Genomic DNA, 16,873 nt, shown 5'->3' with positions numbered 1-16,873 from the left:
GCTATTTTTCATGCTTAAAACACAAAAAAACTATTTTAAGGAATCCCAGCAACGGTTGTGTTAACAGCGTCTGATAAATGCCTAAATAGTAAATTGTCGAATGCCTCTTTTCTTTTGGGGTAGCGCTGTAGGCCTAACTGTTGTTTTCCTTTTTTACAGTAACAACTACAACACCTACCACTACGCTGTCTACTACACACGGTAAACTACCACTACACAACTAAAATCTAATCTACAATAGTTCAACCCCCCAACCTGACAATCTACAATAGTATACACCCCCCAGCCTCACAATCTACAATAGTTCAACCCCCCCACCTGCAAGCAGTGCGAGGCATTGTGAGTTTGTAGATCGCCTATATTTCACAATGTTTGCCTCTTCCTTAGGTAAAGTTTGACAATTTGGTCTTTAGAATCATTACATTGTCACTTTATGAATGTTCAGATAGCCTGTACACATTTATACTGTGTGTCGGTTTGTTTACTGCAGAGTGAGTAGGCAGTGTTGCAGGTGAATTATATTTCTAGTTTCTCAGAGATGTCAGTGGTTGGTCCGGGCCAAGGAAGCACGTAAACAACATAAACAACTGATGAGGAGGACTGTAAAACAGATATACATCTTTCTCCAACAGATGGTCCCAAGAATGTCCTTTTGGCCGTAGATCCACCAGGAGATGTTGTCAAAGGAAGCTCAGTCACTCTGACCTGCAGCGCCAGTGGGTCACATCCACCAATCCAGAGCTACATCCTTTTCAAAGACAACACTGCAGTGGCACAGAAGAACACAATGAGCATCTCTAACGTCCAGCCCAGTCACAGTGGAACATACCACTGTGAGGCTTGGAACGACATCGCTGGAGTCAATTCACCTTCAGTCACTGTTGATGTGCACTGTGAGTTTTTGATTTATATATTTATATTAATTATCTAATTATATTGATGATGATGTGTGCGTGCGTGCGTGTATTGGGGTGGGATTGGCTATGCATGAACATAAACATATACAGTTAAAGTGTTGTCCATATCATAATAACAGTGCTATTTGAGTGCATCAATGTTTATTCTTCCACAGACCCTCCAGAAATTCCCTCAGTATCAGTGAGTCCACCAGGAGGCGTTGTTGAGGGCAGCACAGTGACTCTGACCTGCAGCAGTGAAGCCAACCCACCAGTAGACACCTATACCTGGTACAAAGACCGCAGATCCAGCTCCACTGGTCCTCAGCTGGTGAAGAACAATGTGTCTCCTGGAGACTCTGGACGCTACATCTGTCTGGTGAAAAACACACATGGATCCCAGAGGTCATCAGCACACTCTCTAGATGTTCAGCGTAAGTGAACTAAAGTAAAACATCTTATAGTTTTTACAGACCACAAACAACAGCTGCAATAGCCGTCATGAAAATGTGCAGCCAGATAGATACCCTGTATTTTATAAGACCCCAAAATTCACTGCGAAATTAACCGTAAGTCTAATCGACTAAAGCTAAAATGGCTACTGTCTTTTTAACCCATTTAGATCTGAGGACGATTCTACAAATGCCTTCTAAATCAGTTTTCTGAAAAAAACAAATTTTCTATGTCAGTCGTTCTCAAACATTTTCATGTCAAGGACCCCCACAAATATATGTAATTAGCCGCTGACCCCGTGTGAAAATATGTTGTTCCAGGAACCCCCCCCCCCCCAGAAGCAAAGATTTGAGTTAAAAACGTTCACTGTGAAAGAATATATATTCAAAGATTTGCACTACATTTTCAAGATTCTTCAAAAATAGCAGATCTACAAGCTCATAGTGCGGCTGCTATGAGCTTGATCTGCTATTTTTCATGCTTAAAACACCAAAAAGGGTGTTTCCCGTCCAGAATGGACTGGAAAAAAGTTAAAAGTCATCAGAGGCGTAACCGCGAGGTAGCGGCGATTTAGTAATGAGACGTTCAAATAATACACAATAAAAATACACAATACACACATCTCTCCACAGCTCCGAAGCTTCCAACTCACTGTGACCCTCCAGAGTTCTACAGTTCGAACAGAATCATGATCACCCCGATGACGACCAGGTACGCACCCGGAGTGAGGGTGTTCTACGACTGCATGGTGGGATATACTATGAACGGAGGACGCAACGATGTGAGGTGTGTGGCTGGGAAATGGACACCTTTAACTCTGACATGTGAAGGTAAGTGTACGTTCGTCGTCAGTACCAGTGTTGATACATATACACACGGCGTTGTGTCATCAGGGGCATCAATATAGCTGGGGGGTGGAGCTATGGGGCAAAGTTCAGAGTTCTCCCAACCAGGGTTTTCAATGATGCTTTAAAATACTACTAATTTAAAAGTAGGCGTCATGGATTGCCAGATCACAGGCACAGATCCTTGTTTCCACTCGACAAGGAACGCTACTTTAGAAAATGAAACAAGCCTAGGAATGTTTTCCTTTACTGCTGGACATGATCCAACACAACACAGTGGCCTGATATATTTGCTTGGTAAGAGACACTTTTCTATAGATATGATCATCAAAGTTCATTGACACACTTCAGCTCAGGTTGACCATAAACCATTTATTGCAAAGCTACTGCATGTTAGTATGGCGGTGTGGCTTTGCTCATGTGATATCGGATAATCTGCGTACCGAGACATTATCTGATTATCTGTGCACTGAGACACAGCTCTGATATCAATGACTCCCCAGAGCAGAGCCAAAGATACAATAATCCATGAACAAAAATACACAGTAATAACCCATCAACACATGATTCAACACAATTAACAATACAATAAATTAATATCCCATAACGCCTGGAATAAGAACTACAGGGAGGAGGCCGGGGAGGTGGGATATATATATATATATATATATATATATATATATATATACATATATATATATATATATATATACACATAGGTGTCGGGGGCTATCCAGGAGGGCCGCAGCCAGCGTGGCACGACCCCACGGGCAGAGCCACCCCGACCGACTTATGACGCTCCAGGGGACCTAAGGGGCCAGTTGGACTCCTTCCGGCGCGGCAGGTCCAGCCGAGGCCAGAGGCGTGCACGGGGGCGGGGCAGAGGGCCCCGGGCGCCCCATGCGCGCTCCTGACGGTGGGGGGGGCTCAGCCCCCTCTTGCCGCCCCCTGGAACAGACATGGTTCCGGGGGACAATTGGGGCGGACCCCTGGGTGTATTCCACCATGACCCAGGGGTATCGGCAGGCCACTCAGCAGGCACAGAGAGACCTGCAGGCCATAGTATTGGCTCATCCCTTTCCCCAGGGACTCAAGCTCTGGGCCTGGCCCCTGAGAGGGCCGAGTTCCTAGCCATGGGGTTGCCTCCATCGGTGGTTGGGACTCTGCAGGAAGCCCGGGCTCCATCTACAAGGAGGGTGTACGCGTACCGCTGGGAAAATTTCCGAGTATGGTGCACTGCGAGGCAGGTGGATCCCCTCTCTTGTGGGGCTTGCGACATCCTCTCGTTTCTCCAGGAAATGTTGGAGGCAGGCAAGTCTCCCACGACTTTGAGGGGCATGGTGGCGGCCATAAAAGCGAACCGGGTTGGGCCCCGTAAACTGGCAGACGGTTGTTGCGACCTGATTAATCAGTTCCTTAAAGGCGCCACAAGGTCCCATCCCTCGCAGGGTAGGCCGACAGCCCCCCCTTGGGATCTGGAGGTGGTACTGACGGCCTTGCGGCACCGGCCGTTCGAGCCCTTGGAAACGGTGGAGCTGGAATGGCTCTCCCGCAAGACCGCATTTTTGCTGGCAATGGCATCCGCAAAAAGAATAGGTGAGCTACATGCCCTGTCAGTGCATGAGGAGTGCTGCCACTTCTTGCCCGAGGAGGCGGGGGTGATATTGCGACCGAACCCTGCGTTCCACCCTAAGGTTTGGTCTGGGTCTCGAGCCAGTCAGTCCCTTGAGTTGCGCCCGCTCAAACCCTCACAAGGAGAAGGAGGATCGGGCGTGCAGGCTCTGTTATGCCCCCTCAGGGCCCTGAGGACGTACCATCGGCGGACGCAGGACCTCAGGACAACGGACCAGCTGTTCGTCTGTTATAGACAGAACTGCCTCGGGAAGCCGGTCTCGAAGGCTAGGCTTTCTCACTGGGTAGTGGAAACCATCCAGGAGGCATATAGACAGGCAGGCAAGCCAGCCCCGTCAGGGGTGAGGGCACACTCGACTCGGGGCCTCGCAGCCTCATGGGCTCTGTGGCGAGGCGCGACCTTGTCCGAGATTTGCACAGCAGCATCTTGGTCGACGCCCTCCACATTCACAAGGTTCTACTGTGTGAACGTGGCAGCCAGCACCCAGTTCACAGAGCGTGTACTGGGCTCCAGGCAGTAGCTTTGGACTGGCCTTAGTGTCTATGAGTTGTTGACTGGCCTCACTATCTGTCAGGGCCAGCTGGGCCTAGGTGGCGGCTCGCACCTAGGCCACGAGTTTGTTGACTGGCCTCAGTGTCTGGGGGCCAGCTGGGCCTAGGTGGCGGCTCGCACCTAGGCCACAAGTTTGTTGACTGGCCTCAGGGTCTGGGGGCCAGCTGGGCCTAGGTGGCGGCTCGCACCTAGGCCACGAGTTTGTTGACTGGCCTCAGTGTCTGGGGGCCAGCTGGGCCTAGGTTGCGTCTTGCACCTAGGCCACGAGTTTTATTGACTGGCCACAGCGTCTGGCTGGGCCAGCTGGGCCTAGGTTGCGTCTTGCACCTAGGCCACGAGCATCATATTCTTATCCAAGGGTTTTGGAGCACATTGGTGAGCGGGCGCCAGGGATGGCTACGGCCTGGGCACTCACCACTTATAGGCTCTATTGAATTCAGGGTAAACTGCCTCGGGCTGCCGCGGGGGCAGCTGGTCTGCTTATTTCCTCGCGGTGTGTCTTAGAGAGTTCCCGTACATATTGAATAATATGTAGTGGAGAGCCAGTCTCGAACACGATAGAGAACGGAGGGTTACACTGTAACCCAGGTTCTCTGAGTGGAGAGACTGGCTCTCCACAAAAGAGCCGCTCCGAAATTCGTGTCAATCAAGTTAATCGAAGTGGCTCTGCACAGATGGGGCTTAAATAGCCCGCTGATTGGCATCTGGGCAGGGCCACCATAGAGGATGTGTCTTAAAGAGATATCCATGTACACTGCCCCGTGGGGTCAGTTCCCGTACATATTGAATAATATGTAGTGGAGAGCCAGTCTCTCCACTCAGAGAACCTGGGTTACAGTGTAACCCTCCGTTATAGCTATCCCCACATGTCTGAAACACCAATAGAGAATCTGTTTAACACTACAAAATCATCAAAGGGCCTGGTATCTAAAATATACACACTGATGAACACTGAACAGAAGGATGATAAGATGCTACAACAAAAAAATAAATGGGAAAAAGACATTAAACACAAATATACCATGAAAGAATGGCAGACATTGCTCCTGAACTCCCAAACAACTTTAACAAATACCAACCATAGGCTAATATATTACACAGAATTTATTATACACCTCACAGATTATATCAATTTAGCCACGAGACATAACCCAATTGTCTTCGATGTCAACATGTTAAAGGGGACTTAATCCACACGTTCTGGAACTGCCGGAAGTTAAATTATTATTGGAAATTTATATTTGAACAACTTTCAAAAATTATTGGAAAAACGATTACTCCTGACGCACGAATAGCTATTTTGGGTGATGTCTCTATGCTGAGTAACCTTGACATCTTTGAGAAGAAATTTACTCTGTTAGCAATGTCTGCTGCAAAAAAATGTATTCTTTGTCATTGGAAATCTGAACCCCCTCCCCCGACTAAACAATGGTGGGCAGGACTTCTATCCTATTGCACACCTGAAAAAATCATGTATAATGTGAAAGGAAAAATATTACACTTTCAGAAGATCTGGGGTCGGGCAATTGATTACATTCCAAATATGGGTCAAGAACTGGATAGAGCTAATTGAAGCATAATTTCGTTTGTGGATGTTTATACTATATAAGTTTTGTCTACCTGTCTCTCTTTTTGTTGTCATGTTTATTTTTATTTTATTTTATTTATTTATCTTTCTTGTTGCAGAACAGACAATCATGGTCACAAAGTAAATCATGCACTTGATAGTTTTTCTTGTTCTAGGGAAGGTCGGGGAAGGGTCAGTCAGTTAGTAAATGTATTTATATATTTATAACTTGCATTTTACAACTGTATGTAAATGAAATGACAAAAGCAAATAAAAGATAATAATATAAAAAAAAATGAGTGTACATAGAAACGTGACCCATTCTACTGGCAGAAGCTTGAAAACACCTGGGCTCACACCATCAGGGCCCGCTCCTTTTCCTGCCTTTAGCTGGCGGTCAATTACATGTTGAACTTCTGACCTAGTGATAGGGTCATCTGTAAGTGGCATGGTGACATTATAGACCTCCATATGTTGCAGGTTTTCTCCCTCACCGACAGGAGGGTTCAGTAGCCTCTCCATATGCTCTTGAAAGTCACTTTCAGAAGGCATCTCTTGTCGAGGGGATGTGGACAACTCCCCCTTCCAATCTATAGCTTTCCATAGCATTTTTGCATCACCACACTCCAATATACGCTGCCACCGGGATGGGAGTGCTTGCTGGTTCCTGGGCGGGTTGTGTGCCAGGGGGCTGACTAGTCTGCTCTGGGCAGCACAGTTATACAAAGATTCAGCAAACCACATAGCCATATATACAAAAGTAATCAAAAACAAGTTCTCAAACTCAAAAATGACTATGGTCAAAAAAGCCGTTTCGCTCTGATCTTGTCTTGTGCACAAACTGACTGTACTGCTCTGCACACACTCTGCCTCTGTACTGACCTGCACACACTCCAGAGTCAATTAGCTGAATCTGCCCTGACCTGCACACACTCAGCTGTTAGCAACTGCAATTAAGATCTCAGGCAACCAGAGCTCTCTTCTTAAAGCTACATTGACGTCATTGTTTTTAACCTAAAGCACATCACCATGAATTAAACAAATAAACTGTTTTAAGCCTTTTAACATAGCTAATTTAACAATCATAATGCAATATACTGTACATGAACTGTTAAACCAAAATACAAAACACAAAAATAAAGCTGTAATTATTAAAATAATCACATTGTAGAGGCATTCAATATCCAAACCTCTAATTCCACATGGTGAGGGCCCTGGGGTGTTTTGACTCGTACTCCATCAAACAGAAAAAAGGTGCAGAGAAGAATTGTGGCTCAACTGAAGAATATTTATTAACTCCAAATATCTACAAACAAAACATGAAATAATAAGTATATGTAATAAGTAAGCAAGTGCGGTCAAAAACTGTGTGCCTTCCCAGCCTCACCAAACATTTCCTATTGTTCCCCAAATGCATGTAAAGTGACCTTAAACAAGCAACGGTGCTTCCTGGCTCCCAGTGAACCTTTCAAAATAAAAGTTACAAATAAAAGTTACAAATCACTGCAGGGGAGCTTTTACTTTGAAGGGGAGAAATTATACAGGAAGTGCAAAGGGGCTCACTAAATTAACATGACATACCAGGGAATCTAATTTGAGGCGGAGACTTCTAATAATCCAAATTATAACATTCTCAACAAATAAAGAAAACATAAAACTGGCTCCAGCACACATTATTCAAACTTGGCTCCCACAGTAAGTTTAATTGATCATATCTATAGAGTGTCTCTACCAGGCGATTAAACACTGCGCCGCGGTAACACAATGTTTTACACTTTCCCTTGAAATTCTAACTACCTTTTCTGTGGAAGTTCTTGACATCCGACTACTCAGTAGTAACTGACAACATCCATGTGTCAGACTGCATCATACATGACCAGGTCATTTCAACATCCATGTGTCAGACTGCATCATACATGACCAGGTCATTTCAACATCCATGTGTCAGACTGCATCATACATGACCAGGTCATTTCAACATCCATGTGTCAGACTGCAGACCAGGTCATTTCCCAAATAATGGTCGATAAAAACAAATCTTGAATTTCCCACATTAGCCTACAAAATGCATGTTCATGTACCACACACACACACACACACACACACACACACACACACACACTTCTCTCCCTGGCTCTCATGCTCTAGTTGTCTCCATTTGACCCAGGCCAGTGCGGCAGGCGCACGGACCCGACCGACTATGAACTCAGGATCAGCGGAGGCACTCTGTCCCGTCCTGGAGACCATCCGTGGCAGGTGTCCCTGCAGCACAGAGACAAAGGCTCATCTAACGTGTTCAGACACGCCTGTGGAGGCGTCCTCATCGCGTCCTGTTGGGTCCTCACTGCTGCTCACTGCATGTAAGCTGCTCTAAATGCTAACATGTGCTAACATGAGCTGGTCTAAATGCTAACATGTGCTAACATGAGCTGCTCTAAATGCTAACATGTGGTAACATGAGCTGCTCTAAATGCTAACATGTGGTAACATGAGCTGCTCTAAATGCTAACATGTGGTAATGCTGCTCTAAATGCTAACATGTGGTAATGCTGCTCTAAATGCTAACATGTGCTAACATGAGCTGCTCTAAATGCTAACATGTGGTAACATGAGCTGCTCTAAATGCTAACATGAGCTGCTCTAAATGCTAACATGTGCTAACATGAGCTGCTCTAAATGCTAACATGTGGTAACATGAGCTGCTCTAAATGCTAACATGAGCTGCTCTAAATGCTAACATGTGCTAACATGCACAGGTGGTCTTAATTACTGACTTGCTTGTTTCTCCAGTAACAGCACCAAGGACATGCAGGTGGTCGTGGGGGGAGTGGACATCGGGAGCAAAGAAGAGTCAGACCAGGTCATCTCCGTGAAGAGAGACTTTGTTTATGTGGATTACAGGATAATAGGCAACATTGGCGTTGCTACTAATGACATTGGTGAGGCCATTCATTTACTGTATGTCTTCTTTTACAGACCAGCTGATTTCTTACCTTAACCCATGCAGGCCTGACGTCGAAATTAAAAAAAAAAAAAATCTAAATCATGACAATTTTCTGAAAGATTTGAGGCACATTTTAACGATTTTTCTTTTTTTTTCAATAGCTAAATTATAACATATAATGTATATGTAATCACCAAAAGGGGTTCCCGCTCAAAATGGGTTAATCTGGTTTTATCTCTGTATGTCTGTCTGTCTGTACGTCTGTCTGTAGGTCTGTCTGTCCGTACGTCTGTCTGTACAGTGCGTGTATACCGCTAGATCGATCGATCAGGGTTTCTTACTGGTGTCTAGATAACAAGTGGTACAGGTGATGTTATCGATAGATCAGGGGTTCTTACTGGTGTCTAGATAACAAGTGGTACAGGTGATGTTATCGATAGATCGTGTGTATCGCTTGTAGATCGGCTATTTTCAAGGCATCAAGGTCCGACAAAATACATTTTAGTCGACTAAATCGACCGTAGATTTAGTCGACTAAAATCTCATGACAATTAGTCGACTAAAACTAAACCAACACTAATTCACTAAGTGAAAACTAATTTTCTGCCAAAAACCACACTGGTGTGTATACGGACGGCTGTAAGGCACGTAACTCCAGAACCGCTCCGCCCCACACGCGTTCCACACCCCCACAGGGGGGCAGTGTTCCACACCCCCACAGGGAGGCAGTGTTTCACACCCCCACAGGGGGGCAGTGTTTCACACCCCCACAGGGAGTGTTCCACACCCCCACAGGGAGGCAGTGTTCCACACCCCCACAGGGGGGCGGTGTTCCACCCCCCCACAGGGGGGCAGTGCCCGGTGTCGTTCCACACCCCCACAGGGGGGCAGTGCCCGGTGTCGTTCCACACCCCCACAGGGAGTGCAGTGTTCCACACCCCCACAGGGGGGCAGTGTTCCACACCCTCACAGGGGGGCAGTGTTCCACACCCCCACAGGGGGGGCAGTGTTCCACACCTCCACAGGGGGGCAGTGTTCCACACCCCCACAGGGGGGCAGTGTTCCACACCCCCACAGGGAGGGCAGTGCCCGGTGTCGAGTCGGCTGGCCTGTTCTGACATCACAACAACACTCCATATTTAGGCAACCCTGACACAGAACTCTGACACGGGAATTTCCCCGGCCGGACGTAGCGCGTTGAAGGGACACATTATTCCGACGTAGCGCGTGGAAGGGACACGTTATTCCGACCAGTTCCTTTCCCCTCCATCAGGCGCCCCGGCTAGCCAGGGGGAGGCAGTTTTAGAGAGATTAGGGGTTCTTACTGGTGTCTAGATAACAAGTGGTACAGGTGATGTTATCTAGAGAACACGGGTTCTCAACCTTTTGGGCTGAGGACCCCCGGAAATGCTTTAGCCATGTCTCACGACATTTAAAGTCAATTCCTTCTGTCTATCAGATTATACTAAGGTCCCCGAACCCCGGGTTCCAACTGGAAACCTTGCGTTTACGATCCAGTCACTACCCCTGAGCCACCGCCGTGTTATTATTTACTGTTCTATTCTGTTTCCTGTGTCTCAGCATTACTCCAGCTGGAATTCACCGATGACCCGTTCTGTGCCAAGGAAACCAGCTATGTTAAATATGCCTGTCTGCCAAACCAGCTCTTCCCCGATGGAAAGGAGTGTGTGGTCGCTGGATGGGGCAAAACTAAAGATGGTACGTATCCAACCACTGACTACCACTAATCACACCTTAAACTATAGATGGTACGTATCCAACCACTGACTACCAATAATCACACCTTAAACTATAGATGGTACGTATCCAACCACTGACTACCACTAATCACACCTTAAACTATAGATGGTACGTATCCAACCACTCACTACCACTAATCACACCTTAAACTATAGATGGTACGTATCCAACCACTGACTACCACTAATCACACCTTAAACTATAGATGGTACGTATCCAACCACTGACTACCACTAATCACACCTTAAACTATAGATGGTACGTATCCAACCACTGACTACCACTAATCACACCTTAAACTATAGATGGTACGTATCCAACCACTCACTACCACTAATCACACCTTAAACTATAGATGGTACGTATCCAACCACTGACTACCACTAATCACACCTTAAACTATAGATGGTACGTATCCAACCACTGACTACCACTAATCACACCTTAAACTATAGATGGTACGTATCCAACCACTCACTACCACTAATCACACCTTAAACTATAGATGGTACGTATCCAACCACTAATCACACCTTAAACTATAGATGGTACGTATCCAACCACTCACTACCACTAATCACACCTTAAACTATAGATGGTACGTATCCAACCACTGACTACCACTAATCACACCTTAAACTATAGATGGTACGTATCCAACCACTGACTACCACTAATCACACCTTAAACTATAGATCGTACGTATCCAACCACTAATCACACCTTAAACTATAGATGGTACGTATCCAACCACTGACTACCACTAATCACACCTTAAACTAAAGATGCTACGTATCCAACCACTCACTACCACTAATCACACCTTAAACTATAGATGGTACGTATCCAACCACTGACTACCACTAATCACACCTTAAACTATAGATGGTACGTATCCAACCACTGACTACCACTAATCACACCTTAAACTAAAGATGGTACGTATCCAACCACTCACTACCACTAATCACACCTTAAACTATAGATGGTACGTATCCAACCACTGACTACCACTAATCACACCTTAAACTATAGATGGTACGTATCCAACCACTGACTACCACTAATCACACCTTAAACTATAGATGGTACGTATCCAACCACTGACTACCACTAATCACACCTTAAACTATAGATGGTACGTATCCAACCACTGACTACCACTAATCACACCTTAAACTATAGATGGTACGTATCCAACCACTGACTACCACTAATCACACCTTAAACTATAGATGGTACGTATCCAACCACTGACTACCACTAATCACACCTTAAACTATAGATGGTACGTATCCAACCACTCACTACCACTAATCACACCTTAAACTATAGATGGTACGTATCCAACCACTGACTACCACTAATCACACCTTAAACTAGTATAGATGGTACGTATCCAACCACTGACTACCACTAATCACACCTTAAACTAAAGATGGTACGTATCCAACCACTAATCACACCTTAAACTAAATATGGTACGTATCCAACCACTAATCACACCTTAAATAAAAGCTGCACTAGTCTATCTATATAAGGTATAATTTCCCATGTTACATGTATCGTATAATGTAGCAGTTACTGTATAATGATGCAGTTTGTCTCTTAATAGAGTTCTTTATTCTATTATTCCACTGTGTTCTTCAATGTTCAGCAGTGTTAAACATTATCCTTCAATGTTCAAATGGCTTCCAGCAGTGTTAAACATTACCAAGGAAAGGTCATGATGAAGTGTCCAGTATCATGCATTTTGAGTTACTTTTGTACAACTGGAGGGTTTGGCCTAATGGTGGCGCTAGAGAAAAGACTGTGGGTAACTATGTTCCTCAGTATGAACTAAAGGACATGTAGCCTATAGACCGATTCAGAAACGGGTCCCCTGGTCACAGCGAACGTATTTCCTGTAGGCAGAGACGACATATCTGCGGTGTAAACTCAGAGGTTTCTACTACATTGAATGGTAGAGTGACTGATGTTAGTCTGCTCAAACGTTACTCTTTTACCTGCTTTTTACTAACACTAACTTTACAAAGATGCCCAGAACATTAGGATGAACCTGTGTAGTTTATAGCTGCTTGCCTGTGACGAAGCTCACAGCGAAACGCATCGTGCTAATAAATAAGTTGATGCAGTAAGTTGTCCGTCTCTGTTCCCTGGAGTGTGCAGTCCTTTTTTGATGTCTATGCCTGCTAACTAGAGTTGCACCTCCCACGGTTTTATATATATATATATATATATATATACACACCGCAGATATGTCGTCTCTGCCTACAGATATATATATATATATATATATATATATATATATATATATATATATATATATACATTTATTTAATAAATGGCCTATTTGTGAGTGGCACCATAAAATTGCCGCCACTGCTATGCCCTGGCCCTATATGCTCCTATAACAATACATGGGACGAAAAGCTGAAATTAGATGTCCTAGAAGGATTTTTAGCTGAGCTGTCTGTGTGTGTGTTCTTCTTCCTCAGCTGACCACCCACACAAAATGTCACATGGCCAGCTTTCCATGATGTCTGACGAGCGTTGTCAGGAGTTCCATACAAACCTGGACGGCACCATGATCTGTGCAGGAGACAAGTTGGGAAAAGTTGGCTCCTGTAGTGTAAGTGTGCGTGGGTGCGTGAGTGTATTAGGTCACCTTCACACCAGGATGTTATACTGCAACTTAAAATGAATCCTGTCGGCCATTTTTGGTTATTTTTTAAAACCGTCTGGCACTGGCGCGCTAGCGGCCAACTATAGCACTGGCAATGATCCATTAAGGAAACAAAAAACACTGCAGTGTACAGAATGTTTGGTCTGTGTGGTCTGTGCGTATGGAGCGCTGTCACTGTGTGTGGGGATCCCAGTGGGGACTTTCTTCAAATAGCCTATAGGCCTACTTCAAACTTCAACACATAGCTCAGCAGTATCATTTTAACACCATATATTTCACTGTGTAGTTTATGAATTGAACACATTGATAAAGTGCCTTGCTGCGGCTCCTTGCTACAGCGCAGCGTGAACGCAAACGCAGCAAATTGTATATGCAAGAATGATTCAAACTCCACCCCCCAATCGCATCGAGTGTACCGAAGTAGAGGTGAAGTAGAGGTGTGAATGCGACCGAGTGCCGTAGTCGTGTCCACCTAAAGCGACGCACACACGCATACAGTATATATTATAGTTTACTGGTGTATAAATAGTAGTAGGAAACATTTTGTAAATCTTCTCAAGGAATGCCTTGAATTTAAAGGTGTAGTAGGCTATAATATAATGAAAGGATGCATTTAAAGGTGTAGTAGGCTATAATAGAATGAAAGGATGAATGTAAAGGTGTAGTAGGCTGTAATAGAATGAAAGGATGAATTTAAAGGTGTAGTAGGCTATAATAGAATGAAAGGATGAATTTAAAGGTGTAGTAGGCTATAATAGAATGAAAGGATGAATGTAAAGGTGTAGTAGGCTATAATAGAATGAAAGGATGGATTTAAAGGTGTAGTAGGCTATAATAGAATGAAAGGATGAATTTAAAGGTGTAGTAGGCTATAATAGAATGAAAGGATGAATTTAAAGGTGTACTAGGCTATAATATAATGAAAGGATGAATTTAAAGGTGTAGTAGGCTATAATAGAATGAAAGGATGAATTTAAAGGTGTACTAGGCTATAATATAATGAAAGGATGAATTTAAAGGTGTAGTAGGCTATAATAGAATGAAAGGATTAATTTAAAGGTGTAGTAGGCTATAATATAATGAAAGGATGAATGTAAAGGTGTAGTAGGCTATAATATAATGAAAGGATGAATTTAAAGCTGTAGTAGGCTATAATAGAATGAAAGGATGAATGTAAAGGTGTAGTAGGCTATAATAGAATGCATCCTTACATCCTGTCTCTTAGGGGGATTCGGGCGGACCCCTGATGTGTAAGGACGGTGGGGTTTACTACATGGCAGGCTTGGTGAGCTGGGGGAGCGCCACATGCGGTGCTGCCGTACCCGGCGTCTACACCAACGTCCACCAATATGTTGACTGGATTTCTGGTTGCGTCCATCACCACGGGACACCATGCAGGACACAGAGTGTCCTTGTGAAGGATGACTATGACTATGGTGATAATTCAAGATTTGGCTGATATTTCGCTAATTTTCTCTAACTAGTTGCCAAGGTCTTTCCAGCCAGATATCTCATTTCCTCTCTCTCTATCCTGACCTGATTGGCTGAAAATGTGTCACTAATACCTGAAAATGTATTTTCTGTTTCTTAAAGAGCTGGAGAGCAATGGTTCTCAACCAGTGGTCTCAACCTTGAGGGGGTTCCAGGTGGTCCCCAGCTAAATGATAGAGAGTTGGTAACCAAATGGACCCTTAGGCTATAGATCTTTAACTCTTGAGAGTGTAAAATGAAAACACGTGGACCCGTTTGGGTTCATTTGGATACACGCTCAAGAGTTAAAATATTGTTAAACATCTGCATTACTTAATTTACAAGAGGTCTACACAATTAGAGAATGTAGAAGAAGTGTTATTTGCCTGTTATCTCCTATGGTACCACATCAACACAGCATGAAATGGTGGACAAAATCTTATGATAACAAAATATTGAGGCTAAATCTCATAAAATGGTGGTTCCGTGGCTCAAATGCCAAATAAATAATGGACCTTGCTATGAAAAGGGTTGAAAACCACTGCCCTATAGCAATGATTAGTTACTGTCACAATATAATGCTTTAACCTTTTAACTTTTTTTTGTTGTTTTAACCAAAGAATATCACACTACCCTTTAGGCCTATATACCTTGAAGTTGTTCCATAATGCATTGTGAAAAGGACAGTTTGTCCTTGGAACTGTTGGGTGAATGACGTAGGTATGGTCTTGAAGTGCCATGAGAAAACTGATTCAGCAATAATAAATAAATTGACTTGATTGACTGTTTGTTTTTTTCCTTCAGTAGCCTACTTCATGGAAGCACACGTCAACCTACTTGATCTAGCTAAGAAAATCCATCTGAAAAGCCGCTTCCTCTACTGACATAGATCACAGATCTATAGATCATGGGTCCACGGTATGAGAACAGAAAGAGGGTCATTCAAGCTACACACATTTTGATCATGGAGATATTTTGCATGCATGCCCCAGACAGCCCTTCTATCACAGTCCGTGTTGGAAAAGATACTCAAAAACGGTAACATAATGTGACCGTTTCTAAGGCTAAGTCATTGAATTAGCTTCAAATTGACATATTGGTTGTTCAGTTTGACCCGCCAGTTTTGGAGATATGGCTTATAGAGTCTTGCAGAAAAGAACGAGTTTAGAAAACAGGCTTGATGGTTCACTTCTGTGGACTCTAACATTACACCTAGCTATGTGTAAGCATTCATTTCATATTTACATGTCGATTTCAGCTCTGACATTTATTTCAGTCATGCTCTAGCAGTGAAGGTTCTGCCTGTGCTATTATTATTATTATTTTTTTTTAGTTTTTCTCTACTGACCTGAACAGTTAGTATTGCCGCCATGACTGTCTCTGTATCAAACAGTCACATTGCATAATTATTAGCTATTACTAGTTATACTTTAGAAATAAGTAATATTACTTCCGAATCAGAATCAGAAGCCTTTATTGCCATGGAATGTAAACAACTAGTAGCCTATGTAAAAAAACAATAAAACAAAGAATGTATAGGGAAGGAAACCTCTTCAAATCATTAGCTCTCTATATAATTTAGTGCATGGTTGGGGAGAGACGAGACGAAGTTTCAGACAAGGTAAAAAGAGAAGCGAATGAAAACACGTCCCTTTATTGCTGTATAGGGTTTTAAACGCATGCTTTCTTTTCTATATTTGCGTGTCCCGATCTCTCTCTCTCTCTCTCTCTCTCTCTCTCTCTCTCTCTCTCGGCTAGGAAGCAATTAGGTTTCTGGTTATAACATTTGCCTTCATTTGCACATGCACAATCTGTCTGTGCGTTCTCCACCGGTAGGGGGCACACTATGACAGTGGTCGCTCTGCATGTGAACTTGAACTTCATCGAGGCTATACTTTATCACTTCATGTATAATAAGGCTCGCCTTGACCGCCCCACACCGTCGTTCATTATCTAGGACGAATAAAGCTTAATACGTCTTATTATTATTATAGATTTTCCTTCGTTTGAGGCCTGTTATGTCAGATAAAATAGATATAAGGCTATATACTTCAGAGAATATATAA

The 16,873-nt window shown here is 43.9% G+C and overlaps 1 protein-coding gene across 1 annotated transcript in view; it reads left to right on the top strand.

The window, feature by feature from the left end:
• The window catches only part of LOC308336104 (uncharacterized protein), a 28,371-nt gene extending 13,160 nt beyond the window's left edge, over positions 1-15,211 (top strand). Inside the window, exons 2-9 of the mRNA XM_080793349.1 lie at positions 633-893; positions 1,073-1,330; positions 1,982-2,179; positions 8,114-8,306; positions 8,737-8,885; positions 10,472-10,609; positions 13,150-13,283; positions 14,563-15,211. Coding sequence (XP_080649475.1) covers positions 633-893; positions 1,073-1,330; positions 1,982-2,179; positions 8,114-8,306; positions 8,737-8,885; positions 10,472-10,609; positions 13,150-13,283; positions 14,563-14,796 — 1,565 coding nt within the window. The 3' untranslated portion in view covers positions 14,797-15,211. The remainder of the gene's footprint in view (positions 1-632; positions 894-1,072; positions 1,331-1,981; positions 2,180-8,113; positions 8,307-8,736; positions 8,886-10,471; positions 10,610-13,149; positions 13,284-14,562) is intronic.
• The last annotated feature ends 1,662 nt before the right edge of the window (positions 15,212-16,873 follow it).

Source organism: Protomyctophum bolini, assembly GCF_963924005.1.
Source record: "Protomyctophum bolini genome assembly, chromosome: 21".
Taxonomy (NCBI): Eukaryota; Metazoa; Chordata; class Actinopteri; order Myctophiformes; family Myctophidae; genus Protomyctophum; species Protomyctophum bolini.
This window is presented reverse-complemented; position numbering and strand designations above follow the sequence as displayed.